Source organism: Coffea eugenioides, chromosome 3 (assembly GCF_003713205.1).
Source record: "Coffea eugenioides isolate CCC68of chromosome 3, Ceug_1.0, whole genome shotgun sequence".
Lineage (NCBI taxonomy): Eukaryota > Viridiplantae > Streptophyta > Magnoliopsida > Gentianales > Rubiaceae > Coffea > Coffea eugenioides.
This window is the reverse complement of record NC_040037.1, coordinates 6,012,104-6,025,766: the sequence shown is the minus strand read 5'-3', so window position 1 is coordinate 6,025,766 and position 13,663 is coordinate 6,012,104. Positions and strand designations below refer to the sequence as shown.

At 34.7% G+C, this 13,663-nt stretch overlaps 1 protein-coding gene across 3 annotated transcripts; it reads left to right on the top strand.

Annotated features, from left to right (window-relative positions):
- The first annotated feature begins 8,305 nt into the window (after positions 1-8,305).
- On the top strand, positions 8,306-10,633 carry LOC113765189. Of its 3 annotated transcripts, XM_027309277.1 has the most exons (3): positions 8,314-8,370; positions 8,486-8,607; positions 9,117-10,633. In XM_027309277.1, the coding sequence occupies exon 3, from the start codon at positions 9,170-9,172 to the stop codon at positions 10,388-10,390; it is 1,221 nt and encodes a 406-aa protein (XP_027165078.1). In that variant the 5' UTR covers positions 8,314-8,370; positions 8,486-8,607; positions 9,117-9,169; the 3' UTR covers positions 10,391-10,633. The 3 variants fall into 3 exon arrangements, with proteins under 3 accessions (XP_027165079.1, XP_027165077.1, XP_027165078.1); XM_027309278.1 differs by lacking the exon at positions 8,486-8,607 and having other exon boundaries at positions 8,306-8,428; XM_027309276.1 differs by having other exon boundaries at positions 8,306-8,607.
- The last annotated feature ends 3,030 nt before the right edge of the window (positions 10,634-13,663 follow it).

Sequence of the window (13,663 nt, the reverse complement as noted above, 5' to 3'; positions counted from 1 at the left end):
CTTGCATACATGCATCTTCAAAAATCTCGCTAATCTCCCTTCCCTCACCCTCTTGCCTCCTCTCTCGTCCTGTCTTTTGTCATATTACTGAGGTATACGAGTAGCTAGCTATTAGCTTTAATTAATTTTTGCCTGTCTTTTTCTATTTTTATGTGTTGATAGCTCATATGGCTGTGGGGTGTGGGCCTTTGGCAGTCAACGCTGTCCCGTCGCAGCAGATCAAACTTTCTTTATTAGTTCTTCTACCTGTGCTCCCAGACCTGGGGCCGAATCCTCTTCCTCGTACTTTAATACCATAACTGGTTCTAGCAATGCTATTCTCTTCCTCGTACTACTCTGAAGCTCTAACTGACGAGACAAGAATGGAGTTCCATCTTCCGAAATCAGAAGTTATTGGCCACTCCCTCAGTCCCTCTCCCCTCCCGATTTTCACAAACAACCTGCCCTCAAAGCTTTTTATCAACAACTTACTTCAAATAATTCTGCTTTTACCACAAATATTAAGCGATCGAGCCGGGCCTCGTCGTTTTCGCCTTAAGTGAAACTACTTGTATCAGTGCGTCGTGTGTTTGGTGCCATGCATGCTGCTGCTAGTTAGCTCAATTAACTATCTGACTTTTTTTTTTTTTGGCTGTGATCTTTCAGTTTTGATAGTGAAACACATGGGATCGTAAAGGTTGGCTTCTTCCATTGATAACAAGTGCGGCCGTTATAAGCAGGTGACTTACATGCACAAAATTTCTTGAATATTTGCTGTTCCTGGCTGTTTCTTGAATGTTCATGCTCAACTCGTCGGTTGGGTTGGTTTCTTGAACATTTAAAAAGGGGCCTTAAAAATTAAAAGCTCTTCCATTGTGGTGTCTCATTTGGAATTGGACCCTTTCTATTTCTCATCACAATTGAAAAATTGGGTTCTCCCCATATTTTTTTTTTCCTTTGAGGTTTTCTCTTGTTCCTCCGTTTGTTTAATTCCTTGAAAAAGAAATTATGGTTCTAGAGCAAAGTTGGTATTTTTGCCAAACAAAAGAAAATGGATATAGTAGGAAACAACATTGTGCTAGACTCATTCCGGGACTCAAGCCTTCCTACTATCATTTGCAGTTTTTTATGATAAATAAGTTGTTTTCTACTGTTGGTAGACTTAAGACAGTAATTCGGTAATGTATTTTTTTTTATAGAAAATTATATTTTGATTTTTTTTAAAATTCTATTTTACAAAAATTCGAAATTCAATGTAGATTGGATTGGCCGATTTTTTATTATTTGGAAAATATGAACACCCCTTAATCAAGCGTTGTCCACACTTAAAAAGTGAGAACCAAGTGCTTTCTCTTTGTTCAATAAATAGTGGCGGAGCTACATTGTGTTGCCTGTCAACTTTATAAAATTTAAAAAATAGCCATGAAATTATTACAAATTTTTATGTTTTTATTATAATTGTACCCCTTCAAATTTGAAAAATACTCGTTTCCTTTTACATTGCCCTCTATATTGTAAGAAATCTTCGCCCTCATATGATCTCCCCTAAACAACCAATTTCTTTTAGACAGTCTCTTCTTCGGTATGGTGTTTTAAAGCTATTAAAACACAAAATTGATTACTACTTGAATCAATACTTCCACAACACAAAACTCGTACAAAACATGTTTTTTAATTAAAATTTTATTTGCACAGTAATAATATCATTTTAGGTGTATAATATTGCCTCCACTGCCCACACTGATTGTAGGTCCTGATTCTGCCAGTGTTGATTACGGCATCCACCTATCTTGAATATATTCAAGTGGTATGTAACTATGATTATTGAGGTCCCCTCCATCACCTCTGTGTGTTGGAGAAGACATTTGCAACTTACTTGAGTTTCTTTGAGTATGATACCAGGTGGGACGTGGGAACTGAATCTCTTTGATCCTAATGCAAAACACATGTGAACCAACCAATAACATACCGCGCCAAATACGCATCTTTTGGCCAGAATATCATAATGGCCAATTTGGACAGTTTTGGAGATTTGGCCCCTGTTATCTGGAAAAAGAACTGAAAGGAGAGGTGGACATCAGACAAAAAGAGAAGAAGCTAGCTTTGGATTTCGTACTGGAGAAGTCGGGTTCTACTCTACCAGAACTTTTGAGCAGATTACAGGAGAGTGAAGAAGAAGCAAGAGCTGCTTATCCTGAGTGTGATCTAAAGGATATCGATGGAGACAAATTTAGGGAAATGATGGCAACTGATGGTTGCTTTTATCTCTTGGTTGCGTTTTCCATTCTTGGAGAGGGAATGGATGGTTTCAAACTTGAGTTTCCGGATAATCATCGCTTTTTTGGGATAGGATGTGTCAGAGAAGCCACGGAGATGTGGCTTAGTTCCATGTTCTTTGTTGGTAACCAAATCCCATTTGTAGTGCTCAAGCAATTGATGAAACTTGGGTTCTTTCAGGAACTAATAATGAAAAACAAATGGAAGCAACCATTGGAATTGGCAAAAGGAGCTGTACACATGTTACTCGTACCGGAGCTGGACCAGAAACCAGTCGATCTGATACATTGCCTCCAGACATGCATGCTTGGAACAAAAAGTGGCTCAGATGTAGCTATCACAGTAAGCGGCAATAACGTGGGTGATGAAGTTGATGATTTACCTTCAGCCAGGAAACTTTGCAGAAAAGGCATTGCATTTGCAGCACTAGAGGAAGACCTGGGAAGCAGAGGTATTTATTACAAGCATGGTCCCTTCAATGGTGTTCTTTATTTGCCTATCTTCAAGGTTGACAGGTACACAGCGTTGATGGTGGAATGTCTTCGCAAATATGAGATTGCTCAAAAGCCGAGAGGGATTAAACCAGAATCAACCTCCTTCTTTAAGCTTTTGAGTGAGTTAATTCGTACAGAACAAGATGTTGAACTATTTTCCTCCCAAGGAGTCATTCTAGGCAGTGCAGAGGCCTTGCCAGAAATTCTGAGCAAGTTTGATGACATGGTACCATGTGATTGTGAGCACTTTCGCCACATAAGGAGACAGATCAAAACATACCCCCCAAAACAATGCTGGATATCTACAAAACGCATGATTGGGTACATTATGAGAAACCCTCGTAAATGTATTATTTTTTCACTTCAATTCTTGCAAACATACTTTACTATTCTGGCCTGCTACAAGGCACATGGTTGATCAGCGCTCACTGATAGCTGAATAAAGGTGATCTAACTCTTCGCTGTCTCTGCGTTGGAGTAATAAGCGTATTAGTGAATTGCTACAAATTAATAAGACATTGAAGACTCAACACTGATCCGTGGAACTGTGGCAGGGGATTTTTTTTTTGTTCTTCTTGTGCTTCTGCAAGCTATAGTTTTATTGGCTTAGATATATGTTGCCTCGGCACCACTGCATGTGGACAGCAAAAAGACAGAAAAAATTTGTCATGACCTCTAACTCTTAGTTCTTGGTACTCTTTGTTGCAACCTCAACTTTTTGATCGCATGATTTACTGTTGTTGTTGTGTCCTTTGAAAATCATGAATTTGGGAAAATTGGGTGAGGGAAATAATTTGCTCCTCTGTTTCTCCAATTGCAACATGCATAATCCTTAAACGTAAACAGCTGTTTTTAATGGTGCATGTGATGTGCACGTAAAGTGTAGTCTAATTTTCCATTAAAGGTTTTAAATTGCCTTTAGTTTGTGAAGACGAGGAATTAACGGATGGATATTGACACATAAGGAACAATTTGATCACGGTCTCAAAATTAAGCAACTAAAATGATCCATTTTACCTCTGGTTTTTCCTGACTATGAGCAATTAGCGTCAAGGAGTTAACATGTAAATGATCACGGTCTAAAAAATAAGCAACTAAAATGATCATTTCACCTTTGGTTTTTCTTGACTAGGAACAATTTGCGTCAATGAGTCAACACGTGGGGACAACTGATGCTAAAGACCAAAGCGCGATCGATCGGTTAAATAAAAGTCAAAATTGAATAGGCCAAGACTGACAACAACATCATTTGGACTGTGTTTTTTTTTTTTGGATAAGATGCAAATTTTATTAACAAATTGATGAAAATAGTTAATATAATTTGATTTATATCACTATCCTAATGACGGGTTAAACCTATGCAAATTTAGAATAAAATACATAAAAATTCTGATCAAAGGTCATGGAATCCCCCTATCATCATTAAAAAAACACGCAAAAAACCTTTCTGTACTATGGATTAATTTGGACGGTGGATGGAAACCGTCTTTTTAGATGAAAGTGCATCAAATTCCAACACTGCTCTCCTTTAAATATTTATATTTTTCATACTTATTGACTTTACTATTTAGCAGCAATTTTTCCCTTCTTTCCCTTATCTTGTTCTTCTTCAGCAATTCTTCTTTTCACCTACTGTACGGACCCAACTCTACACCAACAATACTCCTTTTCAAACTCCTCAAAAATCTCTCTCTCTCTCTCTCTCTGCCAGTAGCACTATCACCACCGCCTTATCTGTCTCTTTTTCCTAAGTTATCTAGTAGCTCTAGATTCCGTCATTGCCATTGATGACATCGAATAGGGTGCAAACGAGTCGAATCGAGTCAAATTTCGACCTAATCGAATCGAATTTCAACGTAATTTTACGAATCTCGAACTCGATCTCAAACTCGACAAGTTCAAAATGCCAAGGTTGAGCTCGAGCTTTAAAAAAATATTTAAAAATATTTATTTTATTTTTAAAAATAAATAATATAATAATTTATAATAAATAATAAAATATTAGGAATATATATAATTTTACTATTAAAATAATATATATATAATCAATTTTGAGCCGGCTTGCAAGTTAACCAATTTAGTATTTTTGAGTTCGAATTCGATTTGGTCAGCTCGAACTCGATTCAAGTTCGATGTTGATTGAGATCGAGTCAAGCTCAAACTCGAGCAGCTTGCGATTAGCTCGTGAGCGGTTGGATTCGTTTGCAACCCTAGCATCGAACACCACCACTACCACCACCCAATTATCCTTTTTTCCAAAGGGATAATTTCACAAACCTCCCCTGAGGTTTTTGACAATTTCACTCAACTCCCTTTAGATTTAAGAAATTACACTAACCTCCTTTGATGTGATAATATGATTATAATGTCCTACACTTAATAGATAATTCACAATATGATGCAAGGGTTAAATAAAACCAAGAAAAAGAAACCCTACCTCTTTTATTCTCCACCAATCACCATTCCTTTTTTCTCCCTTTCTCTTACTCTTGTAAGCAACGATTCTTTCTTCCTTTCTCTTATTGTCTCTTTGCCTTTTCTTTCCTCTTACATTTTCTCTATATTTACATATTTATTTATCTTAATGATGACCTATCATACCATAACCATTTTTATTTACTTGATGAATATGACACTATTTTACTTGCAGAAGCAGATTTCATTGTCAATTAAAAAGAAATGAATATGCTTTAGTGATGATAAAGGAATAAATAATGCAATTGATAACTAAAAAGCATGGAAGAGGAGGGATTAGTGGGAAAATTGTTGGGTTGATTATTATCTTGAAAACTTGTGTAGCATGTTAATAAATGCATTTGATTTTCTTTACTTGATTAATATTGTTGGTTCTGATTTTGTTATAGATGGCGTTACTCTATTTTACGATGTTAATATATATTTCTATGGAGCTCGGAATGTTATTGAACTGGTGGTGGTACGTTAGATTATTATTTGTTTTATGATAGTGCTGGGTATTAAATTGAAGTTTAGAGTGCTAGTTTGGTTGTTGGTTATCAAGGGAAAATTGATTTTCAAAAACATTTAGCCTGAGATAATATTACAAGACAGAGCTTGGGATTTTTGGAACTGCTGAAATTCTTGAACTGTTCAAACTATTTGCGTGGTGGTATTGTTGCAAATTTAGAAGAAAGTGTTGAGAAAACTAATTTTCTTTTGTTTTTTATAGAACAAGGATAATTTAGGGTATTTGAGGAAAAATGTAGCCTGATTGATCTATCTTGTTACATAAACAGTAAAAGCAAGGGAACCAGGTGTAATTTTTAAAACCTGAGGGGAGCTCTCTGCAAGTATCAGATACTTCAGGATAAGATTGTGAAATTATCGCTTTTCCAAATTCTTTAGTGGCCTTAAGCTTCTTTCCGATGATTGACACTAATTATGAATTTATCCTTTGCTGGAGTTAGATTCGAGATTCCTGCTGCCGAGATTCTTCGTGACTTTTGGGTTTTTCCTCGTTGGAAATTTCTAAACAACCGTGAGTCATTCTGTCACTAGACAACTCCAAGATTCCTTTATTAATCAAATCTAGAGCTATCAGAATCACCATCACCAACAAATGCCCACCATCATCACTGGCCAATTCTAGATCTAATTTTGTGATCGGTGTTTCTATTCAATTTGGGATTAATTTGAGACCAATAATAGAGCTACTATATTTGCGAGTTTTTTGGTGTTATGTTGGGATAATTTGATTGGAAAAATTTTTGATAAAATTTTGAGATAATTTGACTGAGGATTTTTGTTGTTATTTTGTGATCTATCTAACTGGAAATTTTTCGATGTTATTTTGGGATCATTGGGCATTAAAATCACGTTGAAATTAGTGATGCTTGGTGGGGTAACTGCTGGTGATCGGTGGCGGTACTGGTGATGATTGGCATTCATCAGTGCTTTTGATGATTTTGGTTGTGAAGGAAGGAAGAAATGGAAAAAGAAAAGAAAAGAAAAAAAAAAGGAAAAGAAAAATGTAATAGCAGAGGAGAAATGACCCAAAAGAAATTAGGGAAAGAGGAGAAAGTTTGGGAAAGTGGAATCTGATATCAGACGAGGAAGAGGCAGCAGCAGGTAAAGGGAAAGCAAAAGGCAACATTAGGTAAAGGGAAAGCAAAAAAGAAAGGAAAAAGCAAAGAGAAGGACAAAAAATTGCAAAATACTAAATTATCCTTGACTATGTAATTTGAACCCCACTTTACGTCAAACTCTGCTAATTTGGATGATTTCCATCCAAGTTTCAAATAAGTACAAACTATAAGGGCATTATCTAGGGGTTTTTAAACAATAAGGAAATATTATGACAAAATCTCAAATCACAATATTAATGGGATTTTCTGTATTTTACCGTGCAAATTTATTGTGGCATTGGTCGATTTGGAGTTACGATGACTTATCAAAAAGCACTTAAATTAGTAGAATTTTTTTTTTATCAAAATACTTATATAGTGCTTAATCATATTATTTGGAAGCATATTTGCACAAGTACTTTTTCTATTTGATAATGTGTCATTTTTTTGAATTTGTAAAACATATTTATCTTTTCATTTGATTCAAAATTTTTAATAAAACTTTTAAAGTTAATTTTTTTATTTTTTAAAATATAGAAGTTGCTCTAAAAGTATCAAATTTGAACTTGTGCTAAAAGTATGTTAATCATAAAAAACTTATTGTAAATTTCAAGGGATTACACTTAACAAATGCATTAAAGTGCTTAGAAAAATGGCAAATTTCGTCAGTAAAATTTTTTCACTAGTATCGATTTAGTCCCTAACTTTTATTCTTAACCAATTTGATACGTAAACTTATTTTGCAATTCCAATTAAGGATCTCCATGGTAGCACCTATCACCTAAAAATTATTTGACTCCTAATTGACCAACTAAACAAGAGTATTTTGGGAACATTATTTGCGGGACTATAATAAATCAAGTACATCATGTAAAAAAAATCAAAAGTTTAAACTTTAAAAAAGTTTTGTATGATGATTTTTTATATGGATTTACTTGTTTTATTACAGTCCTGCAAGTGGCGTCTCATAATATTCTTGATTAATTAGTCAATTAGGCGTCAAATTAGTTTCAAGTAGTGGTGCCACCGCGGAGACCCTTAATTGGAGCTACAAAATAAGTTCAAGTATCGAATTGATCAAAATAAAAGTTAGGTACTAAATCGACACTAGTAAAAAAGTTTATGGATGAAATTGATCATTTTTTTAAAGTGTTTTTATCCTTTTCTTTAAACGAAAGAATCGCAATCCTGAACGGAAATATCGCAATCCTAAAGGGGTTAAGTTGATAATTGGAAGAATCTTGTTAAGTTGATAATTGGAATAAGTTGATAATTGGAAGAATAAGAATCTAGTTCTCCATGCACGATGAAAGAAGGGTGAACGCAGAAGGGCCCTTTTGCCTTTTACATGGTTGGTCGATGGATAAGCGTGAACGCACGAGGCCCTCTTGTCCCATTTTGTAATTTGGTCGCTGGATGGATGTATAAATATGAAATATCCCAAGTCTTATGATGACTTCTGGCGGATGACATCAGCATTCCCTGATTTTCGGTTTTTCTTTTGCTTGCATCATCAGTGAAGAAGAACTTCATGCACTGTGAGAGTTTCTTGAACTTCATTCCCTAATTTTCCTTGCCTCCTACAGCAGCATCCTGGTGAGTTTTTTGAACTTCATTCATTCAACCATCGTCCCTTTCCCGTCTAGTCCACAGGACAAGCTCTGACTAATTCTAAGGTTTTGAGTCGTGCGCCAAACCAAAAAGAAGCTAATAGCTTCAGCTTTGAGACGGTAGTCATTTTGGCATCCGATAGTTCAAGCGTTGTGCCCTTTTTGGTAAGAAACAAGAAATCTAGATTGATAAATACCCATCAAGCACTCGTCTTTCTTTAATTTTGAGTCACTTCTGTTGATTGTTCATTGTTATATGCTGGGTCCTGATTTGTGGTTTAGTTGGTACGGGCGAAGCTCTTTATAACGTCTCAGAGTACGGGATCAACTAATGTCATGTTTCTGCTGCTTTGCTTTCTCCGGCTTTAACTATTATGTAGCTAGTCTTCATTTGTTGATCTTAATAGTGAGAATCCAACTACAAATCATGAAGCATGGTGGAAATTCAAATTAACTCTCGCTTCTGTTGATTGAAATCCTTAACAAGATGTTTTTCAATGCAAGATCCTAAATGGGAGTCAGTTTGAATTTCTTAGGATTCGATTTACCCCTTGAAAGAATCAAATTTACTCTCATCCCGGTAGCTTTACTTTTTTGAATGGTTTTTGTCATTTGACTGTAGTAATATTGTACTCACAGAGGTACTTACATGGGGTTGATCATTACGATTGCAGGTAGAAGGTTCAATCTTTTTAATTCATATACTTCAGCTTGTTACTTCTTCCGGATGGAGCCGCTGTGTAGTCGAAACGAGAAGAGTGGTCTCACTGCAGTTGAGCGCAAGATTTGTGTATATTACCCGGACTTTTATGGAGGAAAATTCGGAAAGCTTTGGGTATTTGGTCCAAATTACAGGAGATTTGGTACCGAATTCTCAGAGGGTGTTAAGGAGGAAGCTATGGAACGCATACGGAGCAACTCACAACTTTCTTTTCAAGGAGTTATGAACGCTATAAGAAATATGGAGTTAGGAGTGAGAGCTCTTTATGCTGACAATGTGGTGAAGGATTTGACGGGGCCTCAGATTCAAGATTTGATGATTCAAGATGGTTGCTTCTTTCTTCTTCTGGCGTTCTCAATTCTTGGAGCCGATTCACAAAAATTAAAGTATGCAGAGAATCATCCTGTTTTTGGCGTAGGATGTGCCACTGAATACATGGACAACATTATAGAGTCCATGTTCTTTGTCGGAAATCAAATCCCACTCATGGTACTCGAGCAACTTATGCACCTTGATATCTTTCAAAGAATGAAAGCTACAATTGGAAGTAAGCAGCAGCAATTGGGTTTGGCCAAAAGAACCCTGTATAAGTTCTTGATGGTTGAGCTGGTTCCAAAACCAGTTGACTTACTCCATTGCCTCCAGAGCATCATGCTTGGCCCAAAACGCAGCTCGAATGCAGCTGTGACGAAAAAGGTCGATGACATAGAGGACTGTGTTTCTGCCAGCAAATTATCTGAACAGGGTGTGAGATTCCGAAAATTAGGGGGAGAATTCGGGATCAGAGGAATGCATTACGAGTGCAATAAGTTTTCAGCTGTTCTTTACTTGCCTGATTTGGGGGTTGACAGATACACAGATCTTTTAATCAAATGTCTTCTGAAATATGAGACTGTTCAAGAACGCCAGGGGGTCGAACCTGAGGCAAGTTCCTACTTTAAGTTCATGTCCGACCTGATTCATAAACCAAAAGATATTGAAATCCTTGTGTCTGAAGGAGTCATTCATGGAAGGTCAGAGAGATTACAAGGGCTTCTAAGTACTTTAGATGGCATGGCTTCATCTGGATATATGCACTGGGTTAAAAGAGAGATTGTAAGAAATCCCCCCTGGCAGTGGCAAAAGCCTCTAAAGTGCATGCCTGTTATTTGCTCGGCTTTGATTGTTTTGTCCATCATGCAAATGCACTATAGCATGCTTTCCTTCGACAAACTGCAAAAGCCTTGAGAGCTTGCTTACCAGGAGTTTTGCAGGAGATACTTATGTACTTTAGGTAGCAGGTTTTATGCTGCTTCCAATAGGAAGAAGGAAACAGAGTTCTTGATATGTTTCGACATTTCTGTAGGTGAAATACATGCTTAGTTGTGGTCTGTTGTGCTATGATTTCCATATATTTTGCTGCCTGAATGTCATTCTGAAGCTTCGCTGCCAAATGGATATGAAATTTCTGAGAAGTACTTCCAAGTTTTCTGATGAGTTGTCAAAACGCAGTTGTAGCTAGGGCAAATGGTTTTTAACATGATATTTCTTCTGTATGGTTTGGATTAAAGTGTCAAAGTGACGAGAATGATCATTCGTAACGGAGTCACCTAAAATGTTAAAAATACCCTTATATAAAGTTGAAAATTATGTGTATATTTTGAAAACCATAAGGGGGTTATATGGTAAAGTATTAAACCATAAGGGGGTTATATAGTAAAATATAAAAATCATACGAGATTAGTGTGTCATATATTTATAAGGGTAATTACGACATTTCTAGAAGTTCCGTTACGAATGACTATTTCCGTCACTTTGACACTTTAATCTAAACCATGAGGGAGTTATGTATAGTTTTTGAAACCATAAGGGGGGTATGTAAAAAAACGCTAAACCACAGGGGAGTAAAATGTAATTTGCCCTTTAAATTTTTATAATGACCATCAACTTAGAACTATATATTCACATTTAATTAAGTAGAAAAGATCCATCAATTCGCTTTTTTCATCAATAAATATTTAGTTTCAAATAATATTAGTAAATCTGTCAGTGTAATAGTTAAATTTTTTTTTGCACTAAGTTAATTTAAAATTAAGGGAAGAGATGATGAACAATTTGAATACTAATCAATGATATGGTAGTGAAAAGAAGTAATTTATTGAATATGTAATATTTCAATAATTGTGATTTGAAAAAGACTTTACTATAGTTCTATATGTAATAATTTGATAGAAAGCAGAATCATTAAGATAAGATTAGTTGATTTTTAAAGCAATATCATTAAGATAAAATTAGTTATTTTTTAAAGTTATTTTAAAATTAGAGATAATTTTTAAACATATAATATAATCCAAATAGTATTTAATATGGGTAAAACCCAAGTGATCCATAACCTGTTAATTCTCTTCAATTAGGCATGCTACATAGGAGTGAGAAATAATTTTGATTAAAATAACTACTTTCATATATATATATATATATATATTCTTCTTTGCTTCTTGTCTTCATAGCTTCACGAATGGCCATAAAATAAGGCTTCAGAGCAGCACAATAATGTGAATCAATAATTCTTAGCCATGTTCGATAATATATTGTAAACCCTTTTACTGAAGTAACTGAAAGGAAACTTCCTCTGTTCGAAGATAAAAGCGAAGTCCTCCTCCCAAAGGTAAATAAGGGGTTCGCACTGTTTTTTTTTTAAGGATATAAGAGGTTGGCACTTGATCCCCCCCCCCAAAAAAAAAAAGAATCACTTCTCGTCATGGTAGAGAATTAAATTCTATTGGAGTGACCAAATTATTTAATTAAATTTAATTCTATTGGAGTGATTAAATTCTCAATCGAAATTCTTTAAATTCTTCCTGTTGACACGTTGAGGCAAATAGGCTATCAACAGATTATTTAAAAGTGTCAAAGATCGCTTCATTGTTATTTACACGAGAACATGTTGGTCTTGTGCTGAGGGGTGTGCATCGAATTTGAATTCGGTAATTCGGAAGTTTGAATTTGAAATTTTTCGAAATTTTAGCATAGGAATTACCGACGATTTCGATTTCGAATCCACCAGTTCCAATTTCGATTTGGATTCCGAATTCAGAAACCTTTTTTTCCCTTTTTTTATTTTTTGTTAGATATATTGTTATATAATATAAATTTTATACTACATATATTATAAAAAATATTATTATATATAAATGTATTAGAAAAATATTATTATATATATAAATATATATTAATATACATATTATAAAATGAAATTGAAATAAAAAATATTATTATATATAAATAAATAAATATTAATGTATATATATTATAAAACGAAATTGAAATCGAAAATTCTGATTTCGAGTTCCGATTTCAAAAACTCCATTACCGAATTCGAACCAAATTCGCATAATTTGAAATCAAAAATTTTGATTTCAGTGCCGAATTCCAAATTACCGATTTCAGTGGATCGGAATTTTTCGATTTTGCAGGCCCCTACTTGTGCTATCCGTCCACAACAAAAAAGAAGGGCGAAAAAAAAGGTCCGCAATTGGTTAGATTGTACATGTTGTAATTGGGTAGCCAACGTAGCAAATACAGACTTTCCGTATTACTTGGTTGTTCTGGACAACATTGCAAATGTTACATTGCAAATGTTACATTGCAAATATTACTTGGTTAGTTCTTTCATCTGACGTACTTTTCATGGATTAGTGCACTTTTCATCTTATGTACGTCCCGGTAGAATTACTTTGAAATCGCCAGGGGACGCGTTTTAAAAGGCGGCACAGGATCCACCATATGGAGAATAATTTTAGAACGTGATGATCACGGTCAACGTCAGATGCCAGGTGGAGGTCTTGCAAAATGTTGCTGTAATTGGTAGCTCTGTAACCTTTGGCATAAGATTTAGAAATGAAAGTTTCCTCCTAATTTGCAATCAATGCACATGAAGTTCGGTAGTTCACGGTTGGAGTTGGAGTCCTTCTTGTCCTTCTCATAGCTAAGAAAACATGGCTGAAGTTGAGTAATATGCTTTTTATTATGTTAATTCACATGCTTTTATTTATTTATTTTTAAAAATTTTAGTTATGAATTTTCATTTAGAAAATGAAAAGCCCATCTGAATTGTAAATCTTTTTGACAGTTTTTTTATGGAAAAAACACTGTAGCACTTTTTAAAAAAATGTGATATATATAAAGAAAAAAAAAAGATTGAAAAATGTAATAAAAAATATTCTCACAAAAACTCAAAACAATTTCACAAATAAATGCAATCCAAGCAAGGAGATCATTGGTAGATTAACCAAAGAAGGAACCTACAAAAATCTTTTTTACTAGTGCCGTCCCACTTTAATAGTCTTATTTTTTTTTATCACAAAGTTTAAGAAAAATTAGTTAATTTTGTTGAAAAAGTAAATCTAGCCTATTATTTTTCTAAAATATCCTTACATTAATATTAAGAGTATCACTAATTACTATACCTTTACATTAATTATTACAACAACAATGATGGTAAACAAATATCAAAGCAAT

Excerpts from the sequence above, each read along its gene's own strand:
- LOC113765189 (XM_027309278.1), top strand. The coding sequence starts at position 9,170 with ATGGAGCCGCTGTGTAGTCGAAACGAGAAGAGTGGTCTCACTGCAGTT.